This window comes from Pelodiscus sinensis, chromosome 24 (assembly GCF_049634645.1).
Source record: "Pelodiscus sinensis isolate JC-2024 chromosome 24, ASM4963464v1, whole genome shotgun sequence".
Lineage (NCBI taxonomy): Eukaryota > Metazoa > Chordata > Testudines > Trionychidae > Pelodiscus > Pelodiscus sinensis.
Genome location: NC_134734.1, coordinates 9719092 through 9746071, shown reverse-complemented (window position 1 = coordinate 9746071; position 26980 = coordinate 9719092). Strand labels below are relative to the sequence as shown.

Genomic DNA, 26980 nt, shown 5'->3' with positions numbered 1-26980 from the left:
CTTCTGCTGTCACTGGGTCTTTCCTGCTGCGCCAAGGAGCAGTTGTTGAGGGCATGAACGAGCTGCCTTTTGCAAAGACATGGGTCCCCCTCTTGCTTCCCCAACTTCTTGGATGTTGCCTGTAGTGTGTGGATTGAACTGGGACTCCTGGGTTTCTATTTTGGCTCTGGGAAGAGTCTGTGTGCTAAGAGGTGGGGCCTACTGCAAGGATGACTTGCTGGGAATCATGATACCTGGGTGTCTGTTGCTGGAAGGTGCTCTGATACCCCACTGACATGTGGATGGCAGCATGTGTTTCACCATCAAAGGAACCCTGTATCCTCCCTATGATTGTAAAAGATCCTGCACTGCCTGGTCACAATGCTGTACCAATGGGGTCCAATGTAATGTTTACAGTAGCCAGTCCTCATGACCACAGCTCAAATGGTCTTCTCACAGGACTCTGAATAGCTCCCAGGATTGGACTGGATTTAAATAGGTAATCTAAAAATCAGATGTGGCCTCAGAACTAAGACCCTCCTACATAAATTACATTTAATTTAAATTAATGGAGATTGCCTATCTCCTAGAACTGGTAGGGACCTTCAAAGGTCAGAGTCCAGTCCCCTGCCTCCACAGCAGGACCAAGTACCATCCCTGACAAATATTTGCCCCAAATCCCTAAATGGCCTCTGCAAGGAGTGAACTCACAACCCTGAGTATAGCAGGCTAATGCTCAAACCACTGAGCTATCTTCTCTCCTTCCCCTGCCTGACTTGTGAGGGAGAGCTTGGTTTAAACCAGCTGACCTATCTGGTAGTGCAGGGTTTTTAATAGCATGGAACAGTTTGGTGACTAGACAGTCTTGCTTGAAAAGACAGCTCATCCCTTGTTTGAGCAAGATTCATTAAGACATCACTGGGGCCAGAGTCCAGGCAGGCTTCTGCCAATCTAATTCACAAGTGAAGAGATCTCCGTCTCCAGCCTCTGATTCAGCACAAGAGCTAGAATTGAATGTAACCCTTGTGCCACCAAGTAGCTGGTAAATATCATGGAAAAAGCTGATATGGGATGGGGGGAGTATTCCCATCCCACTAGTTACATTCAAAAACCTTTACAACCCTAAATTTTTGTCATCCAATCTCAGTTTTTCAGGCCAAAAACTTTTTTGCCTGTCCTCTATATGATTATCTTAAATTACAAAATACACTAGATTCCCCCTCCTTTACAAACTGGTGATTGCTCAGCTCCACAATTCAGAAAATTGTCTCAAATGACAGCAGAGGAACAGTGCATAAACTAGAACACCATGCACTGTATCTTTCTTGTTCCTCAGATCACTGCAGAGCGGATTCCAATGTGTCCATCCTCTAGGGTCACCAAATCCAGTCCTCTGCATTCATAGCAGGACCAAGCACCATCTCTAGATTATCCCTGCTAGGTATTTGTCTAACCTGCTCTTAAAAATGTCCAATAATGGAGAATCCCCAACCTCTAGTGCTTAATCATCCTGACAGGAAGCTATTCCTGCTGCCCATCTTAAGCCTCTGCAGTCTCAGAAACCCATTGCTTCTGAGTCACTAGGCCAGTGCAAGCCCCCTGTGCTACATGCATTTAAATTCAGAGCTTTAGGGGTGAGCAGGAGGAACGGTTGCAATCAAAATTAACAGGGCTTGACAAATCATTGACTCTACTTGCCTGTGGCGAGTAGATTTTAGCCGGTTGCCCCATTCACCAGCAGCACATGCATGCGCAATCCAGGTCTTGCACATGCGCAGTGCGGGGCTGGTGAGCAGACTTCACTGCAGTTTGTCAAGCCCTGAAAATTAAGGGGTGCACTTTAAGCATTGTCTTGCCAGCAAGCTGCTTCCTGATGGATACCTTTTAATCAGATCACTTCAAGCATTTCTTGAATTTGGTATAACCCTTGCTTATAACAAATTCAATTTTGGTTGGCCAGCTGCAAAACACAGACCAATTTGCATCTAGGTCTAAACTTAACTGATTATTTCAGCCACTCTTTGTATGTATCCACCTTCTTTTGTCATGCTGGTAGCTTAACTCCCTGCCTTTGGCGCTAGCTGACAACCACTTCCCTGCAGTGACGCAGGTCCTATTACTGGTGGAAAAATGCCAAAGTGCATGTAGGTATGCTGTTAGCTAGAATGCTAAAAATAGGTGTTCAGACAGGGTTTCTCAATGCTCTGGTTCTTATGACTTCAACACTTGTCCCAGAAGTCAGGGGACTGGAAACATGCCCTCTGTTAAAATCATTACTGTGTTTAATAAGTTGTAATTAACTTGTTAGTGTGCTACCCTAAGCAGAAGGTGGTGATCGATTGTTCTTGTCCACTGAGGGCAGAATGGAGAGAAATTGATATTCCCCCCCCCCCCCCCCCCCCCACTTGCTGCTCACCGTAAGCATAGCTGGGTTATGGAGTAGATCACCCAAAGGGTGGGTGGATATGACAGATGCGAAATATCCTGAGTGAATAAATTGAACCCTATTGTATTAGGGTTAATATATCTTGGTGGTTTTATTAGAAACCCAAATGTGTGCTTGAGTGAGATTGCACAGAACTGCTTTAGCACCTTGTAACAGTAATTAGCAGTGTCTGAAGAGAGAGCAAATGCATATCTTAAGGAAGGCTGCTTTCCTGGGACATGGAGTAAAGGCAGATGTCCCTGGGCTAGAAGGTAGTGAGATGGAAATCTCTGCCAGAGTACAGCAATGGCTGCCTTTGACTTGTACCAGTGGCTTAACATGCTTAACTTCAAGTTAGAGCTTGTTTCTGCCAGAACATCCCACTGTAGTGTAAATGCAGTTTGAAGAGTATAAAAGTACTTCTGGGGTGTATTTTGTCTGATCCAAGAAGCAAGATAAGCAAATTCCACTGAGTCACACATGGCCTCTAATTGCATCTATCCTAGAACTTTTATGGGGGTATATGACTTTACCAGACACATTCAATCACTGATGCAACTTTTCCTTGGTCTACTGCTTAACAACCTGCCCCACCTTGTATTTAACTGTGCTGCTCTGGTTACCTTTTTCCAGACTTGAAGAGCTCTACAGAGCTTGAAAGCTTCTCTTCTGTCTGGCTGTTGGTCTAATAAAAGATACCACCTCACCCCTCTTACTCAAATGCAGACTAGGCCTTAGTTAAACTTGCTGAGTTTCCTTTTGTGACTTCATAGGCATTGGATGCCGTCTACAAAGTTGTTCTATGGGCCTCATTTTAAAAATATAATCTTAACTTTCAAGGTAGGGGTAACAGTGGTAGAAATGCTTATGTACCAACCTGGAACTGATTGGAGGGCTGGAGAAAATGTTTTAGTGAGAACATAAAGGTCAGTTTGCCAAAAGGAGAAGAGACTTGTCTGCAGTATCTCTCTACCTTCAGAGAGAGAAAATGTCAGGCACTGAAGTATGCTTTAGTCTAGCAGAGATGGGCACAAGAACCAGTACTAGAAGCTTAAGTGTGATACACTAGAAATAAAGCACTAATTTTAGAACAAACTCTTGTGGGAAATAACATGGGCAGCAGGTCAGCCCCCTCCTTAAGGGAAGCTAACCCTGTGGCTAAATTCCTGAGACCACCCCCCAGAAAAGCCCCAAGATGGCCTACCCATGCTGGTCAGCCTGGAGCTAGAGTAGTCCTAATCCATTGTCCCATAATCTAGTATACACACCACCCCTAGGAAGTGGTGAATTCTCCATTGTTTGATGTTTTCATATCCATGATTGGCTGTTGTGTTGGAAGATGCATTAGTCCAACACAAATTACTGAGCTCAGTATTACAGGAAATGTAATGATGTTTGAGATAGGTATAGAAGATCTAATGGACCCTTCTGGCCTCTATGAATTGCAATGTGTGTGTTGTGACTGCTGTAGAAGAATATTAAAATTCTTCAAAAAAATGCTGAAAATGCAACCTAAAACAATCCCACCATGACTAAGTGTGGCTTTAAAGCTAGTTAACTATTAAAATTAGTATCCAAAATGGGGAAGCAAGCTTTCTAGACTTTCAGTCTCAGACCCCATCTGTCTGTCTGGTTTCAAAATGCTGAGAATTTGCAAACTTATTTCAGGCTAAAAACAAGACCAATATTTTGCAGTGCAGGCAATGAACTATTCAAACAATTTGGGAGGATTCTCGGTCTTTGACAACTTAAATTAAAGATGGGGAATTTTTAAAAAAGATCTAGGAATTGTCTGTATCCAAGAGCTGTCTAAACAGGACACCCTAAAAATCTGGACTTGACTAAATTGCTTGCTTGTCAATATGAAACTCTCTTTTGATGGTGCTATGAAATGCCCATCCAGAAACTGGGGCTAGGTCTAGACTGCAGAGTTTTTCCAGGATACCAGAGGTGTCCCGGTAAAACACTGCTGTGTCCAGGGAATGTGTCCACTCTTTCAGAACAGTTTCTGAAAAAGTGGGTGTGTTCTTTTGGCACCCCTGTATTCCTTATTTTATGAGGAATAAGGGATGTTCTGAAAGAGGAGGTTTTACTATATTTGGCCCTGTGTAGATGGACTAAATGTCGGAAAAACCTCTTTCAAAAAAACAAGTGGAAAGATATGCAAATTGCAAACCACAATTTGCATATCTTTTTCGGGGGGGGGGGGGGAGCTAGGGAGAAAGGAACTGTAGACATAGCCTGGGATATGAATTTCAGAATGGCACCTTGGCTTTGATCTGGCTGCTTGTAGCCTTGTTCAAAAAAAACTTAGATCTATTTTTCCCTTAAATCCATTTTTTCTTTCATAACATCACTCTCTGCATGGGGAGAGGTGGATCTTCTAGAATGAAACAAACACAACCACACTGGCCTCTCTTTAATTCTGTCCTTTATATACAAAGAATTACTTATTCTTCTCCCTGAAATGCAAAAGGTCACATAATGCACTAGTGCCTCCATGTGTCCCTGACATTAAGGCAAGTGCCTTTGTTAATTACAAAGGCACCACTCTCTCAGATCCTACTAACTGTTCAAATGCTTCCCAGCTTCATCCCTTCAATCACAGTCACTGATCTGTGGTGTCTCTGGCCTGCTTAAATCAGATCTTCTTTTATCCATCCCAAAACTGCTGGCACTGCGGGAAGTCTGGACTAATTGTTCAAATTTTAGAAAGGTTGGTCTTGTAGGTCAACTGACTGTCTTCAGATTTCCATCAGACCTCTAGCAGCCAAAATGGAGAGCATTAATTATACCAACTGTTCTGCCTGCTTCTGTATTGATATCTACTGTACAACAAATGAACCACCCACCATCTTTCATGGAAAATTAGGGTTGGAAGAGACCTCAGAAAGTCATCTAGTCTAAGCAAAACCAACCCCAACTAAATCATCCCAGGCAGGACTTTGTCAAGCCTGGCCTTAAAAACCTTTAAGGATGGGGATTCCACCATCTCCATGGGCAACCCATTCTAGTGCTTCACCACCCTCCTAATTATAGTTTTTCCTAATATCCAAGCTAGACTCCCCCATTGAAACTGGAGACCATTCCTCCTTGTTCTGTTGTCTGCCACCACTGAGAACAGCATGGCTCTGTCCTCTGGAGCTCCCCTTCAGGTAGCAAATTCCCCCTCACTCTTCTCTTCTGTAGACTAACTAAACTGTTCCCTTAGCCTCTCCTCATAAGTCATGTGTCCCAGCCCACTAATAATTTTTGTTGCCTTCCACTAGATTCCACATTCTTTCTGTAGTCGGGGGAAGGGGGGGGCAGAACTGGATGCAATATTCCAGACGTGGCCTAACCTGTAGGGGCAACACTGGTGAAGATGACAGGCAGGCCAAGCACTCCAGCGACAATTTAAAGTGCCTGGGGCTTTGGGATCCCCAGGCCGTTTAGAATCACCGGGCTCTGGAACTTTTGCCCCTGTCGGTGGGCCTGGGTGGCACATGGGGGGCACAAGGGATCATGTGCCCCCCAAACAATGTAGATGGGAGGGGCTAGCAAGTTGCTGGCGGGGTGGACTCGCAGTGGGGGAGCTGGTGCCCACAGGAGTGGTCTGGCTCCTGCATACTCACAGGCAGCGGTGAAAGGAAGCGAAGTGAGGCAGCCTCCACTGCTTTGCTTTTCAGATGCGACGCAATGTGGGAGGGACTAGGACTGCCCCTCACTCCCTGGTAGGAAGCAGAGTGACACGGCCAAAGGGGCAAAGCAAGCTGGGACCATCGTGTTCTGCTTCCCCTACTGCTGCCAGTGAGCATGCAGGGGGAGCAGACTGCTATTGGTGGCACTGGTCCCCTTGGCCCTGCTATACCCCCAGGCTGCCTCAGTTGGGGGAAGAGGGATGGAGGGGCCAGAACAAGGGCAGGGAGAGGTGGGACCTGAGGTGGAGGGGGTTGTCCTGTCCCTTCCCTGGACTAGTGGGTAGGGGTGGTCATGTGACTGGTAGCCCGCTGGGTTACTCCTGACCAGTCACCTCTGCTCACCAGTGCCAAACAGAGGGGAATAATCATTTCCCTTGAACTGTGGGCAACGCTTTTAGTAGTGTAGCCCAATATGCCGTAGCTTTCTTGGCAATGAGGACACATTGTTCACTCATATACAGCTTCTCGTCTGCTGTAATTCTCTGGCCTTTTTCTGCCCTTGTCCTTGTTGAACCTCATCAGATTTCTTTTGGCCCAATCTTCCAATCCCATCCAAAATTGCCATCCAGTTAAAACACATTAGCAGGACCATGAGTCTGATCCAATCTAGTCATTCCTTGTGCCTATAGACATAAGCAGTAGACATAATCACTTTCTGCATGGACTTGCAACTGGTGCAGACTCGAATTCACAAAACGTGATACAGCCTTTTTCAAAGGCCTCCCTGTCTTTGGCAATAGCGTTCACTTTTCCCTTGTTTTCTCCTTGCAACCAAGTCTCCTCCAAAGATGAGGTGATCATTCCCTTGATGTGCCCTGTCCAGGAACAATGGTGAAGTCCTCACAGACCTCCTACAAACCTCAGAAGATGGATGGGAAGGGATGTCCCAGGTCAGAGCATCTAGGAAATCCCAATCACTTTACTGAATGACGTGCCTCTGAGCTGATTGGCTTTAGGCTCAAAATTGCCATGATGCCCCAAACTGGTGGGCATCGGGGGAGATCCCATTTCTAAATCTTGGCTCTGCTGGCTTGGATGGAAGAAGCATCCGCTCTCCTTTCTGTGAGTTCTCAAGATATTGGCCACTAGAAATCAATCATCAGCCATGGGGAGTTAAGAGGAGATGCCACTATATCATTGGAAGGTTTCCTCTAATGTACCTGGTGCTGGCCGCTCTCAGAGTCAGGACACTGAACTAGATGCTTTATGTGTAGAGGAGAGAGCTGCAGCTCCTGCCCATAGGAGCCTTGCAATTCAATGGGTGCGAGGCACTTGGTGACATTCATAATGCTTGGACTTCTTGCACAAACCTTTCTAGCTTTTGGTATAGGAGCACATGAGGAGGTCTCATTCATTCTGCTCAATTCCGTGGAAGAGGGGAACCATTCAGCAGGATCAAAAGAAGTCCACCAGAGTTTTGCATCCTCCTTCTGTCTTATCATCAGTGGAAAAATCTCCCATCTCTGCATCAATATATAATCTACTCCACCAGCTGTAGCCATTGAAGTCAGTAGTTCTGGAGCCTGCAGCATGGACTAGTGTCATACACTCAGGCTACGTCTAGACTGGCCCCTTCTTCGGAAGAGGCATGCTAATTTCTAACTTTGGAATAGGGAAATCCGCAGGGGATTTAAATATCCCCCGCGGGATTTAAATAAACATGGCCGCCGCTTTTTTTCCGGCTTGGGGAAAAGCCGGAAAAGAGCGTCCAGACTGGCGCGATCCTCCAGAATAAAGCCCTTTTCCGGAGGATCGCGCCAGTCTGGACGCTCTTTTCTGGCTTTTCCCCAAGCTGGAAAAAAAGCGGCGGCCATGTTTATTTAAATCCCGCGGGGGATATTTAAATCCCCCGCGGATTTCCCTATTCCAAAGTTAGAAATTAGCATGCCTCTTCCGAAGAATGGGCCAGTCTAGACGTAGCCTCAGGATTCTGGATGTGGTCTTGGGGAGGTCTTTCCCCACCTCCAATTCCAAAAGCTCACAACTATCTGAGACGGGTATTTCCACCCATTTCCCCCCCTTTTTTTTGTCACTGCATTAAGCTGCTGCAGCTCCCCAACATGGCCCTGACACACACAGACATACAACGCAATCACTGTATATATAATCCTAAAAATAAAACCCACGGAGGCTAAAAAAACCAACAAAATAACTAAGCTAAAAAAAATCTCTAAATGTTGCTGTGTCGTTAAAGTGCTGAGTTACTGTTACATTCCTCTTTGTGTCTCTCGGTCCGATCGCTCCCTTTCTGGGTCAGGGGTTGTCGTTTGGCCCCAGACAGTCCAGCTCAGTGGAAGGTTTGACTTCGTGGTCTAGAAGCGACGGGGTGCGTCGGAATGCGGCAGCAATCTGATCGAAGGTCCGGCCCTGTGTCTCAGGGACTTTGAAGTAGGTGAAGAGGAAGAAAGCCAAAAGGAGGGCCGCGAAGATGAGGAAGACATATGGCCCACAGACGTCCTAGGGGAGAGGAGAGAAAGGGGTGAGTGCTGGAAGCAAAGGGAGTTGTGCGGGTTTTGCAAGCGAGCACGCGTGGGAGACACTGCCCCCCAGGCACAGGGTGCTCGCAGGTGGATGGCACTGCTCCATCTGGCATGCAGAAGCAGTTGTACAAGTGGGCATGTGAGTAACGTATTGCCCCCTATGTAGGGGTAGGATGGCCACATGCCCACTTTTCGACTGAACTAACAGTAGATCTGACTGGTCACCAAGAGTCCAGTTACTGTGGACGGGGGAGAATCTGTGTCATCACACACTCTCTAGTCCCTCCTCAGCTGGCCTCCTACCTTCCTAGGGTGGCTGCAGCTCTCAGACCCACCTCCACAGGCAAGCCCCTCCTGAACCTGGAGGAATGGGGTGCAAGGGGAAAAGCAGCAAGTGACAGATGGGAGATGAGGATGAGGATGTAGTTGCATTGAGTTTTGGTACTCATGCACACACAGCTGTGTGGCACTGTGGCCACCCATGGATGCCTGCATACATGCACACAGAGGTGTTTGGCATTATGAGTACCCATGTGTGCACACAGAGTTGTGTGGCCATGTGGGGCCGTGCCAACCTTCTGTCCCAGGCCTGAGTGCCTCATCCCTGAGTCTGCACCCCCAGTCAGAGTGCGCGTGCGCGCACACACACGCACACACGCACACACACACACACACACACACACACACACACACACACACAGAGAGCAGCATTGCACACACACGTCTGCCAGTGGGGGCAGCGTGGAGAGCTGCACTCACCGCCACCGACTGGAAGGCCATGCCAATGATGAAGTTGCAGGTCCAGTTGCAGCTTCCTGCCACAGCAATGGCAGCTGGGCGTGGCCCCTGGCTGAAAAGCTCGGCCACAATGAACCACGGGATGGGCCCTGGCCCGATCTCAAAGAAAGCCACAAAGCCGAAGATGGCCACCATGCTCACGTAGCTCATAGCCGGGACCTGCTCCTGGGGGGAGACAGACAGGGGGCAGGCTGAGAACCTGCACAGTGAGACTGCGGGGGGTAGGGGTGCTTCCCTGGCTGTAAGGGCCAGTGCCACTGCCCCAGCGCAGCCATAGGGGAGAGCTGTGCGGCGGGTGGGGGCTCAGCAAGGGGCAGGCAGGGCTGGACCCAGAGTAGCGCGAGGGACGTTGTAAGGCAGGGAGAAGAGCAGGAGGCTCTGTAGGGGTGCTCTCCCCTGGCAAGCAAGCTACGCTCACCCCTAGTCTCCCCCACCCCGGACCACTTGTTGAACTCTGGCTACTCACCAGATATACCAGTGCCACAGTCATCACCACGGCACAGACCATCATGCCTCCCAGTCCCACCAGGTGTAGCGTCCGGCGCCCTGCCCGCTCCACCAGGAACAGCTTATGGAGGAGGGGAAACAAAAGGGGGAGAAATAGGATTTTAGGGGGTGCAGACAGATGACCCAACAGGCAGCAGGCCGTAGCGGGAGGGGGGTTTCTTACTGAGACAACAGTGAAGGCGGCATTGATGGCGCCAGCACCGATGGTGGCGAACACTGGCTGCTCCAGCCTAGCTGACTCAAAGATACTGGTGGAGTAATAGAATATCTGAGGGGGACAGAGAAGGGGGGTCAGAGCTAGCCCAGATGGGGCCACCCCAGGTCCCATGGAGTCTCACTTTGCTGCCCTGTCTCCTTGAAGCTCCACCCCCATTTCCCAGACTCCTCCTCAATCAAGGTCCATCTCTCCCATTCAGACTCTGCCTCCCATTCTCCCAGGCAAGCTCCACCCCATCTCTCCATCCAGGCTCTGCCCCAATTTCTCCAGGTGCCACCCTCAGGAAAGCTCCACCCCGCATCTCTCTCAAGCAGACTCCACCCCTATTCTCATAAGCTCTGCCCCATTCTCCTCAGACTCCTCCCCTACCCAATGGCTCTCATGTCCCACCCAAGTTCCACCTCCATTTCCTCAGGCTCTTCCCATCATCTTCCCTAAGTCCCTCCCCAACAAAGCTCCACCCCCATCTCCAAGCTTCCCCCCATCTTTCCCAGCCAAGCCCTGCTCCCCCATCTCACCGCGTTGATGCCAGAGAGCTGCTGGGAGAGCTGGAGCACTACAGCAATGAGCAGCGGCTGGCGATAGACCCGGCAGCGGAAGAGCTGGGCAATGGAGACCTTGCGCTCCATGTCCATGCGCCGCTTCTCCTCCTTCATTTCCGTCAGCGCCTCGCTCACGTCGCTGTGTCCTGTCAGCCGTTTCAGACCTGCCAGTCCAGGGGAGGGGCCGGAGGGGAGAGATGGATGGAGCAATGAGGGACAAAGGGATGGGACAACTCATGGGGATGGAGAGGTAGAGAGATGGGGGAGGGCTGAATTGGGGGATGGACAGACAGACAGACAGGTGGCTGGAGGAAGACAGGATGGATGGACAGTCAGACAGATGGACAGGTCAGCAGGCAGAGAGGGGATGGATGGACAGATGGATGGATGGGTGGGTGGGAGGAAGAGATGATGGATGGACAAGCGGGTGGAAGAGGGGATAGAGGAACAGAAGGACAGACAAACGAGTAGAAGAGAGAATGGACAGACAGGCGGGCAAACAGAAGAGGGGATGGATGGATGGATGGGTGGGAGGAAGAGGGGACAGATGGGCAGATGGACAGGCAGAAGAGGAGATGACCGGGCAGGTGGGAAAAAGAAGGGTCAGCGGGGGACTCACTCTCTTTGGCCTTGGACTCCTTGTTGCGGATGATGTAGAGGTACCGGGGACTCTCAGGGCAGAAGGGGAAGAGCACCAGCTGCAGGGCGGATGGGGCCACTGTTATACCTAGGAGCAGGGGCCAGAGCTCTGGGGTACCCAGAATGGAGTCCAGTCCGAACACCTGCCGGGAGGTGGAGAGAGATTGTAGGTCGGTTACTGCAGCTGCACCCCTGTAGCATGGCACCCCCCGCTGTACCACATTATTGTCCAGCTCCCCCCAGCATGGTATCCCCTGCCAAGTCCTCCCCATAGCCGGGCACCCCTGCCTAGCCCCCCAACCCAGCCCCGCATAGCATAGCACCCATGCTGGACCCCTGCTCCCTGTTGAGTCCTCCCCTGCAGCACATCACCCCCTGCTAGGCCCACCTGTCCCCTGCATCATGGTACCCCCAAGTGCCTGTTACCTGGGCAATGAGGATCCCGATGACTAGGGCCAGCTGGTGCAGGGTCCCTAGTGCCCCCCGCAGGTTGGTGGGGGAAATTTCCCCTACGTACATGGGGACCAATCCGGAAACCAGCCCTGGAGGGAACAGCTGATCAGGAGAATGGAGGGACAGTGTACCCCCAAGATCTGGGGGCGGTGTTGAGGCTGAGGGTTGTGACCACCCCTCCTACATACCCCCCCCTTTTAAAAGATAAGGCTTGCATGCTAATGACGGAGCCATAACCAGGACGGGGGATGGTACCTGTGATGTGCAGAACTCGATGACCATTCCCCCACCCAGGCCCCAAGTTCCCACCTATGACACCCACCATGTTAGCAACCCTCCAGATCATGCAGTGCCCAGAACACGTGGTACTCGCCCAGGTCACGCCACCCACAGCGCCCCTTGGATCGAAGGCACCCCCCTCACCCCCCACAGCATCCACTGTTCACCCACCCAGATCCTAGCACCTACCCTCCCACCCAGATCCAGGCATGTCCACCCTGTCCATTTTCCTGGCACCAACCCACGCACTGGATCCCTGTGAAAGAGTGGGCGGAGCCGTGCCTCATCCCCACCTCATCCCAGCCATCCTACTGGCCACCAGGTGCTGCCTATTACCTGAGTAGGCACCGATCAGGAATCGGCCAAGGATCATCATCTCATAGGAGCAGCCCAGCTTGGCCAGCCCCATCAGCGCCCCCCCCAGGAAGGCCAGGGCATTACTGACGATTATGGCTCGCTTCCTGTGGGTCAGGGGAAAGAGAGTGAGATGGGGAGATCCACAGCTCTGTGTTCTCCTCCCTGCCCCACAGCACCCTCTAGCGCTGCCCTGGGGCCAGCCCTGCCTGTCAGGGGAGAGCGCCCCCCGGTGGATGGCAGAGAGACGTTACCTGCCCAGCCACTCGGAGACGACCCCCACCAGGAAGGAGGCGACCATGCCCCCGATAGAGAAGATGGCGACCGACAGGGACCAGAGGGTGGTGAGTGTGGATAGGTCAATGGAGGCATTGTGCCGTATCAGCCACGTGGTGTTATAGTTCTGCTCGATGATCTGGGAGGTGTTGGGGAGGGAAGAGAACAGGGGTCAATGCATGGTGGCTCTTCACTCTCGACTTACAGCCCCTGGCAACACAGCCCTGGGCTCCCCCAGCTCTGCCAGTGCACCTCACTCCCTCATGCACCTCCTGCCAGCCCTGCCCAGTCCAGCCCTCCCAAGCTCTGCCAGTGCCCCTCACTCCTGATCCGCAGCTCCTGGCAGGATTGTTAAATTCTGATTAATCAACTAATTGAGTAGTTGATAGAATTTCCATCAACTACTCGATTAGGGTATGTCTACACTACAAAGTTAATTTGAACTAACAAAAGTTAGTTCGAATTAACTTTGATAGGCGCTACACAGGCAAACCGCTAGTTCGAACTTAATTCGAACTAGTGGAGCGCTTAATTCGAACTAGGTAAACCTCATTGCACGAGGACTAAGCCTAGTTCGAATTAACTACAGGCAGTCCCCGGGTTACGTACAAGATAGGGACTGTAGGTTTGTTCTTAAGTTGAATCTGTATGTAAGTCGGAACTGGCGTCCAGATTCAGACACTGCTGAAACTGACCGCCAGTTCTGACTTACATACAGAATCAACTTAAGAACCCCAGGCGTCCCCAAGTCAGCTGCTGCTGAAACTGATCAGCAGCTGATTCCAGGAAGCCCGGAGCAGAGCAACTCTGCCTGGGGCTTCCTGTAGTCAGCGCTGGTCAGTTTCAGCAGAAGCTGACTTGGGGACGCCTGGGGCAGAGCAGCTGGGGTGCTACTGGACCAACCCAGCAGCACCCCATCTGCTCTGCCCCAGACGTCCTGATTCAGCCGCTGCTGAAACTGACCAGCAGCGGCTGAATCAGGACCTGGGGCAGAGCAGCTGGGGTGCTGCCGGGTTGGTCCAGTAGTGCCCACGGGCGCTGCAGGACCAATCGGCAGCGCCCCAGCTGCTCTGCCCCAGAGTCCAAAACAAAAGCCTGGTCTGCTGGGGAGGGGGAGCACACTAGCTGCGCCCCCCCCCCAGCAGACCAGGGACACGGGGAGCAGAGCCGCAGCGGAAGCGGGGTGCCGCGCCTCTGAGGCTTTGCTCTGGCAAAGCCTCTGAGGCGCGGGACCCCCCGCGGCTGCGGCTTCAGTCAGGGTGCCTGTGGACTGCTGGGGACCGTCCCCAGCAGACCACAGGCACCCGGACTGAAGCCGCAGCCGCGGGGGGTCCCGCGCCTCTGAGGCTTTGCCAGAGCAAAGCCTCAGAGGCGCGGGGAACCGCCGCTGCTGCCGCTCCAGTCTGGATGCCTGTGGTCTGCTGGGGACGGTCCCCAGCAGACCACAGGCACCCGGACTGAAGCCGCAGCCGCGGGGGGTCCCGCGCCTCTGAGGCTTTGCCAGAGCAAAGCCTCAGAGGCGTGGGGAACCGCCGCTGCTGCCGCTTTGACTGAAGCGGCAGCAGCGGCGGTTCCCCGCGCCTCTGAGGCTTTGCTCTGGCAAAGCCTCAGAGGCGCGGGACCCCCCCGCGGCTGCGGCTTCAGACCGGGTGCCTGTGGTCTGCTGGGGACGGTCCCCAGCAGACCACAGGCACCGGGTCTCATGCAGCAGCAGCGGGGGTTCCCGCGCTTCTGAGGCTTTGCTCTGGCAAAGCCTCAGAAGCGCGGGAACCCGCCCGCTGCTGCCGCTTGGGTCCCGGTGCCTGTGGTCTGCTGGGGACGGTCCCCAGCAGACCACAGGCACCGGCACCCAAGTGGCAGCAGCAGCGGTTCCCGCGCTTCCGAGGCTTTGCTCTGGCAAAGCCTCAGAAGCGTGGGAACCCGCCCGGTGCCCCTGGTCTGCTGGAGACGGTCTCCAGCAGACCAGGGGCACCGGAGCAGCTTACGAACGGGGCTTTCTCGCCCCGACTTCCGGGGCGAGAAAGCTCCGTTCGTAAGTGCGGATCCGACATAAGTCGGATCCGCGTAAGTCGGGGACTGCCTGTAGTTAGAATTAAGGGCTGTGTAGCCACTTAATTCGAACTAGTGGGAGGCTAGCCCTCCCCAGCTTTCCCTGGTGGCCACTCTGGGCACCACCAGGGAAACTCATCTGCCCCCCTCCCGGCCCCGGAGCCCTTAAAGGGGCACGGGCTGGCTACGGTGCCCATGCCAGGTGCAAGCCTGCCAGCACCCAGCCAGCAGACCCTGCACCTGGCACAGCACGAGCCAGCCACCCGCTGCCACCCAGCCCTCCGCCTCTTCCTAGGACCAGGCTGGTGACTCGCAGGAGCCTGCCCGGGGCTGCAAGACACGGGCGCCCGCCTGGTCTAGTGCGGACATCGTGGACCTCATCCACGACCTCCACACTAGGCACAGGAAAGTGGCCGTCTAGGGCAGGATAGCTGCCAGCCTGGCCACCCAGGAGCAGGTGTGCATGAAAACCAAGGTGGTCCAGTGAGACCCCCGACCCTGAGCCCTGAGCTTACAATGGCCGTACTGGGTCAGACGAAAGGTCCATCTAGCCCAGTAGCCTGTCTGCCGACAGCGGCCAACACCAGCTACCCCGGAGGGGATGGACTGAAGACAGTGACCAAGCCATTTGTCTCGTGCCATCCATCTCCAGCCTTCCAAAACAGAGGCCAGGGACACCATTTCTATCCCCTGGCTAATAGCACTCCATGGACCCAACCTCCATGAATGTATCTAACTTCTCTTTAAATTCTGTTCTAGTTCTAGCCTTCACAGCATCCTGCAGCAAGGAGTTCCACAGGTTGACTATTTGCTTTGTGAAGAAGAACTTTCTGTTATTCGTTTGAAGCCTGATACCCATTCATTTCATTTGGTGTCCTCTAGTCCTTCTATTATGGGAACTAATGAAGAACTTTTCTTTATGCACCCTCTCCACACCACTCATGCTTTTATAGACCTCTATCCTATTCCCCCTCAGTCTCCTCTTTTCTAAGCTGAGAAGTCCCAGTCTCTTTAGCCTCTCTTCATATGGGACCTGTTCCAAACCCCTGATCGTTTTAGTTGCCCTCCCCTCTCCCACCCTCTCTCTTCCCCTCTCCCACTTCCTTTTCCCAGTCTCCCCGAGTTTTGTTAAATAAAGAGAGTTTCTATTTTTGAACACATGTGTTCTTTATTTTGTACATCAGGAAGGGGGGCTAGGGAGGGGTAAGTGGAAGGAGGTGAGGGAAGAATGGGGTACGAGCCTCTGATGGGGAGGACTGGGGTGGCTCTGCGGGCTCCTCTCCTGCAGCCCTCCGATTGATACCCCCTCCGGATGGCAGCCTGCGGCAAGTGCAGCCAGGCTGATGGCCGAGTGCTGTGATATGCCGAGTGTGGGCACTCAGGGCAATCCAAGACAGGACTGCTTTGCTGTCCCTCATCGAGTTAGACAAGCGAGCGGTGAACCCCTGAGAACTGTCTGTCCGGGGTGGAGGTTGGGACCCTTTAAGCACAGCCCTCGGCTAGCCTGAGACAGCAGCTCCACGCTCTAAGTCCTAATCTGATGCCCTGCCGGCACTGCTTCCAGCCATCCTTAACCTCGGTTCAGGGTCCACTCAATGGGGACATGCTAGTTCGAATTAGCAAAACGCTAATTTGAATTAGTTTTTAGGTCTAGATGCACTAGTTCGAATTAGCTTAGTTTCATAGAATCATAGAATAATAGGACTGGAAGGGACCTCGAGAGGTCATCGAGTCCAGCCCCCCGCCCTCAAGGCAGGATCAAGCTCCGTCTACACCATCCCTGACAGTTGTCTATCTAACCTGTTCTTAAATATCTCCAGAGAGGGAGATTCCACCACCTCCCTTGGCAATTTATTCCAATATTTGACCACCCTGACAGTTAGGATTTTTTTCCTAATGTCCAATCTAAACCTCCCCTGCTGCACTTTAAGCCCATTACTCCTTGTCCTGTCCTCAGAAACCAAGAGGAACAAATTTTCGCCTTCCTCCTTGTGACACCCTTTTAGATATTTGAAAACCGCTATAATGTCCCCCCTTAATCTTCTTTTTTCCAAACTAAACAAGCCCAGTTCATGAAGCCTGGCTTCATAGGTCATGTTCTCTAAACCTTTAATCATTCTTGTTGCTCTTCTCTGTACCCTTTCCAATTTCTCCACATCTTTCTTGAAATGTGGTGCCCAGAACTGGACACAGTACTCCAGCTGAGGCCTAACTAGTGCAGAGTAGAGCGGCAGAATGACTTCACGAGTTTTGCTTACAACACACCTGTTGATACAACCTAGAATCATATTTGCTTTTTTTGCAACAGCATCACACTGTTGACTCATATTCAACTTGTGGTCCACTATGACCCCTAGATCCCTTTCCGCCATGCTCCTTCCTAGACAGTCGCTTCCCATCTTGTATGTATGGAACTGATTGTTCCTTCCTAAGTGGAGCACTTTGCATTTCTCTTTATTAAACCTCATCCTGTTTACCTCTGACCATTTCTCTAACTTGCTAAGGTCATTTTGAATTATGTCCCTATCCTCCAAAGAAGTTGCAACCCCACCCAGTTTGAATTAACTAATTCGAATTAAGTTAGTTCGAATTAGTGCTGTAGTGTAGACATACCTATGTCAATAAGGGGGATGCGTGCTACCCCACTGTCCCCCCTTTGAAATGAGAGATTAATTTCTCCCATTTCAAAGAGAGAGGTGCAGCAGTAGGGATGCCTCTGCCTCCCCTACCCCCCACGGAGATGGTGCTGGGGGAACTGGCTTTTAAGTTGGCTCTCCCCAGCATCAGCTCCTGCTCCCCTCCACCTTGCTGCTTCTCTCTAATGAAGGCAGCCGGAGGGGGTCGGGGGGGAAGCGACTAGTTGAGTGATGAGCTTATGCTTATGAAGTAGTCAATTAGTCGCTTAGGGTATGTCTACACTACAGCACTAATTCGAGCTAACTTAATTCGAATTACTTAATTCGAACTAAGCTAATTCGAACTAGTGAATCTAGACCTAAAAACTAGTTCGAATTAGCATTTTGCTAATTCGAACTAGCATGTCCACATTGAGTGGACCCTGAACCGAGGTTAAGGATGGCTGGAAGCAGTGCCGGCAGGGCATCAGATTAGGACTTAGAGCGTGGAGCTTCTGTCACAAGCTAGCTGAGGTCTGTGCTTAAAGGGACCCGACCCCCAACCCGGACAGACAGTTCTCAGGGGTTCCCCACTTGCAAGCAGTCCTGGCCTGGAGTGCCCTGAGTGCCCACACTTGGCACAGCACAGCACTCGGCCATCAGCCCGGCTGCACTTGCTGCAGGCTGCCTTCCAGGGGTGGGGATCAATCAGGGGGCTGCAGGAGAGCTTCCACCCCGAGGAGCCACCCCAGTCTTCCCCATCGGGGGCTCGTACCCCATTCCTCCCTCACCTCCTTCCACTTACTCCTCCCTAGCCCCCCTTCCTGATGTACAAAATAAAGGACACGTGTTCAAAAACAGAAACTCTCTTAATTGAACAAAACTCGGGGAGACTGGGAAAAGGAGGTGGGAGAGGGTACGGCAACTAAAATGATCAGGGGTTTGGAACAGGTCCCATATGAAGAGAGGCTAAAGAGACTGAGACTTTTCAGCTTAGAAAAGAGGAGACAGAGGGGGGATATGATAGAGGTCTATAAAAGCATGAGTGGTGTGGAGAGGGTGCATAAAGAAAAGTTCTTCATTAGTTCCCATAGTAGAAGGACTAGAGGACACCAAATGAAATGAATGGGTATCAGGCTTCAAACGAATAACAGAAAGTTCTTCTTCACAAAGCAAATAGTCAACCTGTGGAACTCCTTGCTGCAGGAGGCTGTGAAGGCTAGAACTATAATAGGGTATGTCTACACTACCCCGCTAGTTCGAACTAGGAGGGTAATGTAGGCCTTCCGCACTTGCAAATGAAGCCCGGGATTTGAATTTCCCGGGCTTCATTTGCATAAGCGGGGAGCCGCCATTTTTAAAACCCCGCTGGTTCGAACCCCGTGCAACGCGGCTACACGGGGCACGAACTAGGTAGTTCGAACTAGGAAGCCTAGTTCGAACTACCTAGTTCGTGCCCCATGTAGCCGCGCTGCACGGGGTTCGAACCAGCGGGGTTTTAAAAATGGCGGCTCCCCGCTTATGCAAATGAAGCCCGGGAAATTCAAATCCCGGGCTTCATTTGCAAGTGCGGTATGCCTACATTACCCTCCTAGTTCGAACTAGGAGGGTAGTGTAGACATACCCATAGAGTTTAAAGAGAAGTGAGATAAAGTCATGGAGGTTGGGTCTATGGAGTGCTATTAGCCAGGGGGTAGAAATGGTCTCCCTGGCCTCTGTTTGTGGGAGGCTGGAGATGGATGGCATGAGACAAATGGCTTGGTCATTGTCTTCGGACCAACCCCTCCGAGGTTCCCTAGTGTTGGCCATTGTCGGCAGACAGGCTACTGGGCTGGAAGGACCTTTGGTCTGACCCAGTATGGCCATTCTAAGCTCAGGGCTCAGGATCGGGGGTCTCACTGGACCACCCTGATTTTCATGCACACCTGCTCCTGGGTGGCCAGGCTGGCAGCTATCCTGCCCTAAACGGCCACTTTCCTGTGCCTAGTGTGGAGGTCGTGGATGAGGTCCACGATGTCCGCACTGGACCAGGTGGGCGCCTGCCTCTTGCGGACCTGGGCGGACCTGAGCTGCCAGCCTGGTCCCGGGAAGATGAGGAGGGCTGGGTGGCAGTGGGTGGCTGGCTCGAGCTGTGCCAGGTGCAGGGTCTGCCGGCTGGGTGCTGGCAGGCTTGCACCTGGCACAGGCACCGTAGCCAGCCCGTGCCCCTTTAAGGGCTCCGGGGCCGGGAGGGGGGCAGACGAGTTTCCCTGGTGGTGCCCAGAGTGGCCACCAGGGAAAGCTGGGGAGGGCTAGCCTCCCACTAGTTCGAATTAAGTGGCTACACAGCCCTTAATTCTAACTAGTTAATTCGAACTAGGCTTAGTCCTCGTGCAATGAGGTTTACCTAGTTCGAATTAAGCGCTCCGCTAGTTCGAATTAAGTTCGAACTAGCGGTTTGCCTGTGTAGCGCCTATCAAAGTTAATTCGAACTAACATCTGTTAGTTCGAATTAACTTTGTAGTGTAGACATACCCTTACATCCCCAGCCCCTGCCAGCCCAGCCCTGGGCTTCCCCAGCTCTGCTGGTGCCCCTCCAATACAGGTGCTTTGATTTGAAACACTCCTTAGCTTCACACCACAAGCTCTCAATGTTCCTTAGGGGTAACAAGGCAGATAGGCCCATTCCCTGCCCCCCTGAGTCACCAGTCTCTGCCCTGGGGCTGGATAAGAGCTGGTTCCCGCTAGAGGGGAAAGAGGAAATCTCTTACCTTTTGGGGGGCATTTATGACCCCGATGTTGTATCCACACTGCAGGGAGCCCAGCACGGCTGTGAAAACTGAAAGCACTAGAGTGGAGGTTATGCCTGGCCTGACTTCCTGCTCAACTTCCTCCTCCTGTGGAAACACAAGTGGCACCCCCCCAAAGATGGGTTACTTGCACACCTGAGGAGTGGAAGGGCCCTCCCTTGCCGCATACCCAGCACTGCTCCAGGGAAGATCGCAGCATCAGGAGCCGGGGGCACCGTTGCAGGGATGTCTATAGCATTGAGAGGGCAGAGGACACCTCTGCAGAGAAGTTTGCAGCATCAGGATCAGGGGCCAACTGTTTCAGGGAAGTTTGTAGTGCTGGGGGGCGGAGGGCACTCCTCCAGGGAAATGTGCAGTGTTGGGGGCACTGCTGCAGGGAAGTTTGCAGCATGGGGAATGGGGGCACTGCTGCAGAGCAGTTTGCAGCATGGGGAGTGGGGGGCACTGCTGCAGGGAAGTTTGCAGCATGGGGAGTGGGGGGCACTGCTGCAGGGAAGTTTGCAGCACTGGAGGTGGACAGCAAACGTGAGCGCTGCATGGCCTACTTATCCCCCCATGCAATTGCCCAGAGTTGCACAGCCCCAGGCAGTGGTGTCAGCTTCTCCTGGCCTTTGCGTGACTACGGAGAGGAGGCAAAGCCTCGTGCAAACCCAGAGGGGCTTGCAGGGGCTCGCACAACGGGCGGAGCAGTAACACACCCTTCTCCTTCACATGCAAACACAGAAGGGTTTTGCAGAGCCTAGTGTGCCTGCGTTCTGGCACGTTCCCTTCTCCTCTGACTCAGCCTGGCCCTTTCACTTCCTCTGCCCTCATCTGGTTCTTGCATGGCCCTCCCCAACACGACCAGACACCTGGGTTCCCACCTCAGCTCGGGGGGGAGGGAGGGTTGGTGGGTTACAGTGGGGTTGAGGAGGAAGCTGAAGGCCAAGACTCCTGGGCTCGACCCTGCATGTCTGAGATGCTTCCCCTTTAAAAGCCTCCGTTTTTCCCTCTCTGTAAAATGGGGGGGGACACTAAAGATTAATTCATTCACTCTCTGCTCCCATGCCGTACCTTCCCCTCCACCCCCCGCCCCCCAATTTCATCCACTGCTCCCTGTGCATGGGAAGACCCTGGAAAGGCCCTGTTCCCCATGACAGGGGGGCAGCACCGATTTGGGGAACCCTCTGCACCTCCTCCCAACCTACCCCTCCCTCCCAGTTCCAATCCTGCCCTGTTGGGCTTTGGTGGCTGTGGGGATCAATGGAGGGGATTATAAAATGGGGGAATCTCTTCTCATTCCCCCCATCCTCCCACTGATGCATGTGAAGGTTTTCGCCTCAGCCAGCCACAGCCCCTGGCTGAAAACAGCCCTTATTAGGAAAGGTCCGGGAGCCAGGAGGCTCAGGAAATGTAAACAGAGAAGGATGTCCAGACCATCTGCCACAGCCCCATGAGAAATAACATGGAGACGGGGCCCTGTCTTCTGGGGGTGGGAGGGCAGAGAGCTCCCATCCAGCCAAAGGGCAGGGACTAGCTTGCTGGGGAGGAGAGGGGGGCAAAATAGGGCAGGGGCCTGTCCCCTCTAGGGAGTGCCAGCGCCCATCCAGCCCCAGGGCAGGGACTGGCTGGCTCAGGGATGCAGGGAATGGGGCACGAGTCCTGTCCCCTCTAGGGGGTGCTGGCTCTCATCTGATCCTGGAGTACGGGGGCTAGTTGGTGGGGCCTCGTGTATGGCAGGAGATTGCACAGAGGTTACACTTGGGCTGTGCCCAGGGTCCAGGCTGCAGGTATCAAGCCCACACTCCTAGGTCATGGAAGGGAGCCCAGAGCTCCCCTCCCCTCTCCTCCATCCCCACCTAACTGCCCTGTGCAAACCCACAGAACATACAATACACACACTTGTGCACAAATGAGTCCCACACACACCCAGTGTCACACACACAGGTTTTGCACACAGGAGTCTCTCACACTCTCATGAGTTGCATGTCCCCAGGCATCTCATGGAGTCTCTTGACAAATTACACACAATCATGGGCCCCTCCACCCCTGGAAGGGGTGTGAACTGGCCACTTGCCTTTGAAATATGTGTTAACTACTGATGCCCCATGTGCCCTGCATTGTGTTTCCACTAACACACACACACACACCCAGGCCTATATGCAAAACCTGACTTATACAAACAGATCAGAGGCAAATCATTATCTACACCCTTCCGGCTACGCTCCTTACTCTGGGGTGTGTGTGTGTGCGCACGCACATGCACACCTGGTTGTCTCTGTCGCACACATGCACACACCCCCAGAAACACACACTGTTCACAGACACACATACCACATGTACACACAACACAGATACACAAACACACACACAATCACACACACAAACACTACAAACACACACACTACAGACACATATACCACATGCTCGCACACACCACAGACAGACACACATACACCACACACAGACACACTAACACAGACACATCTCAGACACATACACTACAGACACATACACCACATGCTAATACACCATAGACATACACACACTGCACACAGACACACACTCCACAGACACACCATACAGCTATACATCACACACAGACACATGCTTCACAAATACATATATCCACATACCACACAGACATATACCCCCACACCACACACAGACACATACACACAATCACAGACACGCATCTGATTCCCTGGCTCTGTGCTCCCACACTCCCCACACAGACAGATACACACACACAGGTTGATTCTCTCCCACAGGGGTCAGTGTTGCACTCCCATGCCCACAAGGGTAACAAACCTGCCCCTGCTCTCCCTACTATCCTTGCCACAGAGGCTGGGTCTTCGCAGTGGCCAGAGCCTCCATCACCAGCAGCCATTTCCGGTCCTGCTAGATGATTTCCCAAACCCTACAGCGCACCACATGCCTCACAGTCGCTGGTGGGGGGATGGGAGAAGTGGGAGGCAAACACACCAGCTGATGTGACGTGTTAGGTAACACTGACCTGACACAACACCCAGAGGTGTTATAATAGACACACTACCCTCACATGTGCTATAGAACAGTGTTTCCCAACCAGTGGTAAGAGTAACCTTAGAGGTACTTGAAAGAAGTCTGGGAGGGTACGTCAACACAACTGAAATTTGGAGAAAACTGAATTTTTGTTTTAAGTTTTACAGCGTTTTATTATTTTTGTACTTTTTACACCCAGAAATTTCATCGCCCGCCCAGCTATGATTAAGTTGTTTAAACAAATGTGTTGCAACGGTAGAAAAAAAATTGTGTGTCTGAAAACTAGGTACTCGGGGTACTTATTATTTTTTAAAGGGGTACTTTATAAAAAAAGGTTGAGAAACACTGCTATAGAACATAGACCTGACGTGATACCATGCATGTGTGCTATAATAGACACACTATCCTCTTGTGTGCTATACAGTACAGGCCAGCTACAAAACACAACATGTGTGCTACTTCGCATGTGTCCAGTTTTACAGAAACACAACATCTCATAAACACATTACTCCCCACATGTGCTACAAAACTACCCATCTCACATCTGGGGGACCAGAACTGCAGCCCCATATACTTGTTCTATGCAACACAAATGCACAATGTCCCACACACATTCCCTAAAACAAAGGCTGCTATCCCGTACATGTGCCATATAACAGATCAGATACATGGCTTCACACATATGTTCTAGATAACAGAGACTCCTCCTGTTTGCTATCTGTAACAACCACACTCAGGCACCTGTGTGCTGCTACACAGGCACCAGTCCAGCTACACAGTATCATACAGGTGAGTTCCAGATAACACACAGTTACCCATCCTGCACTGTATGGCATGCTAACATACACATGCCATGTGACACAGATCAGATACACGGCATCACATGTGTGTCCTATACATCCTGCTGCATCACAGACATGCTAATCCACAGCTATGCAGGGCCCTATAAATGTGCCATATCTCATAGATCACTCCCCACATGTCCTGAATACCAGTCAGTCTGCCAGCCATGCACACGTATGCCGAATAACGCACAGGGCAGCCCAGATCTGTGCTGGCTAACATGGATCACGTGTCTCTCCCCCCCCTCACACAATAGCTGGAGTATAAATAGCCCCATGTTCTCCTGCTTAATGCCATGACCAGGGGGGCAGGATTTTATTGCCATGGAGGAGGGGAGCTAGGTGTGGAGGGAGCATTAATTGTGGGACACATGTTCCCTCCGAAACTCAACTGACCCAGGAGAATTGGGGCAGATGCAGCCCCCTGGGGCACCCCAGTTTAGCTCAGCATTCCCCATCCCTCCAGCCTCTACTGGCCCCCCTACTGTCCTAGCTGTGCTCCTGCCACAGCATCTCATGGCCCCATACTGCCCCCCATGGCTCCCATTGCCTCCCAACAGGCACCCTGGGTTCTGGTGGCCCCACGCTGCCCCCCACAGGCCCCGTCACTTCCCATAGTTCCCATCACCCACCCCATGGCTCCTCATGGCCCTACGCTGCCCCCCACAGCCTCCAATCATTCCCCACGGCTCCCATCACCCGCATCGCTCCCAACACACACACACACACACCACGGCTCCTTGTGGTCTCACCCTGTCCCCATGGCCCCCATCACTTCCCCATGACCCCATGCTGTCCCCACAGTCTCCATGTCTCCTGACCCCACACTGCTCTCCATGGTCCCCATCACCCCACAATCCCATTGCTCCACACTTGCTCCCACAGCTCCAATTACCCCTCCATGGTCCTCATGATCCCCAGAACTCACCAGCGCCCCTTGTGGCTGAATGCTGCCCCTATGGGTCCATCACCCCACACGGCCCCCTGGGCCCATACTCTTGCTCTGCATCTCCCCTCCCCCCCCCCAGCCCTCCCAAGCCAGCAGTTTTACCTCATCTCTGCTGATCTGCTGAAATCCAGTTGGCATCTCGGCGGCTGGGAACCTGAGGGGTGAGGGGCAGAAACCCCCGGGCGGGTCCTTGGGTCTCGTATGAAAAAAATCAGAAAGTCAAGTCCCAGAAGAACAATTGGGGGACCCACGGGAGAAGGACAGATCGAAGCGAAGCAGGGAAGGGCGAAGCAGGGGAAAGGCGGCACCAGAGGTCAGCGAGGGACGGAGAAGCTGGGTGGGACTGGGAAAGGCGGAGCTGGTCTGCGCGTGGGACAGAGCCGAGGCAAAGAAGAGGAAGGACGAGGAAAGGAAAGGCAGAGAGGGAAGAGCGCGTGAGAACAGACCGGAGCGGAGGAGGGGAAGGGGGGCTGGGAACAGACCCGAGCAGAGGCAGGCCCCAGAGGCGAGGCAGCCCGGGGAGGAAGAAGAGGAGCCAAGAAAAGTGGAGGCAGGCGGGGCTGGGGACAGCACTGGGTACGGCTGGCACCGGCACTGGGACGCCTGTGTCAGGAGCAGGGACTGCGAGTCCTTGAGCCCGGGAAGCACAGGGGGGCTGCCAGCCCCGCCCGCCCTATGGAATTGGCTCCACCCTGGCCTCATGGCTACACTAGGAGCCCAAAGCTGGCGGGCTGGGCGCCAGGACTCCTGGGGTCTCTCCTCTGCCCTGGGAGGAGAGTGGGGGGCTGGGAGCTAAGACTCCCGGGTTTTCTACGCGCTGTTGGGAGGGCAGTGGGGACTGATGGGCAGCGCAGCGAGGCTAGGTGCCAGCGTCCCCGGGTTCTCTCCCCTTCTCCACCGAGGTGGAGGAATCCAGTAGCGGGGGTTGGCACGGGAGCGGTTTTGTTGTGCTTGGCAAAAAGTGAGGGGCGGGGTCAGGAGAGTTGTGGGGGAGGAACCTGAAGGGGGGGGCTGGGTGGTTATTGAGGGGGGCTCTGTCGGAGAACTAGGAATACGGGGGAGAAGAGCCCAGAGGATTTTGGGGGGCTCAGGTTGGGGGGAGGGAACCTAAAGGGGATATTCGCAGGGGGAGGGAGTAAGGTGACCTCTGGGCTAATTTTAACAACACTAAATGAGTCACTGACTTTCGCTTAGAATTGGGGGGTGGAACTTATGGGTGTGGGGGAGGGGTAGGAGCTGCTGGGGGCCTCTGTTATTCTCCCCATTCCCAGCCTCCCTAGCCCCCTAAACGAGCCCATCACAGCCCCACTTCCCTTTCCCCATCCGAGCTCCCCCCGTCGCGGGTTGGGGGAGAGGTGGATGGGGTCTGGGGAAGGGCTCGGTGTGGGGGTAGGGTGGGCAGAGGGAGGAGGAGAGGAGCGCTGAAGGGAGAGGGAAATTGTAGAGCGATGGGGCAGGGAGGGGAAAGGCACAGTGAGGTCAGGAGGGAGATGGAGCAGGGCGAGGGAGAGGCAGCGGCACTACCAGGCTTGTGTCCTCAATTCACCCCAAGGGCATTTTAGTGCCGGAATTAGCCCCTGGTGCCCGGCAGTGCCCCCCGCTGCCCTGCCCTCTCCCGTGACAGCCAGTCATGGCCCTCCTGCTATTTCACGAGTGCGCTGGGACCTGCTGTCCCCTAAAATTAAACTGAGGCATCATCATGCCGCCACGCAGGGCAGGGAAAGAGGGGGGTGGGAGCCAGGACGCCTGGGTTCTCTCCCCGCTCGGGGAAGGGAATGGGGGTTGGTGGGGAGGGGAATGGGAGAATCGGCAGGGGGGCTACTGGACACGGAAAGATGGGGGGGCTGTTGTCCAGTTGGTATTTTTAGTGCATTCCCAGCTGTCAGATGTCAAGGGTCTGTCAATGAGAGACTCGTGTGGGGGTTGTAGGGGGGAATGTCTCGCCGGGGGCATTTAAAAGGACAGGGAGTCTTTCGCCTCTGAGTCATTGAACTGCCCCCCCCCCCCCTCAGAACAGGCTGATCTGTCCTCCCACGTCCACGCCTGGGGGGATTTGGAGCTAAGAAGGGGGTGGGGCAGTAGAGTCACATCCACGGACTCTGCA

At 53.0% G+C, this 26980-nt stretch overlaps 1 protein-coding gene across 1 annotated transcript; it reads right to left on the bottom strand.

Annotated features, from left to right (window-relative positions):
- Positions 1-7909: 7909 nt before the first annotated feature.
- SLC2A4 (solute carrier family 2 member 4) lies at positions 7910-25763 on the bottom strand. Its single transcript, XM_006112124.4, has 11 exons — positions 24979-25763; positions 20044-20169; positions 12608-12768; positions 12336-12460; positions 11694-11809; positions 11248-11410; positions 10605-10792; positions 10033-10137; positions 9829-9930; positions 9324-9527; positions 7910-8541 (listed from the first exon to the last, which is right to left on the bottom strand). Exons 1-11 carry the CDS (start codon positions 25012-25014, stop codon positions 8338-8340), a joined length of 1530 nt encoding a protein of 509 aa, XP_006112186.1. The 5' UTR covers positions 25015-25763; the 3' UTR covers positions 7910-8337.
- Positions 25764-26980: the final 1217 nt, after the last annotated feature.

Excerpts from the sequence above, each read along its gene's own strand:
- SLC2A4 (XM_006112124.4), bottom strand. The coding sequence starts at position 25,014 with ATGCCAACTGGATTTCAGCAGATCAGCAGAGATGAG. Across the intron at positions 12,461-12,607 it reads GTCTCCGAGTGGCTGGGCAG|GAAGCGAGCCATAATCGTCA; the intron begins GTAACGTCTCTC and ends CCTGACCCACAG. Across the intron at positions 8,542-9,323 it reads TGGCCTTCCAGTCGGTGGCG|GACGTCTGTGGGCCATATGT; the intron begins GTGAGTGCAGCT and ends CCTCTCCCCTAG.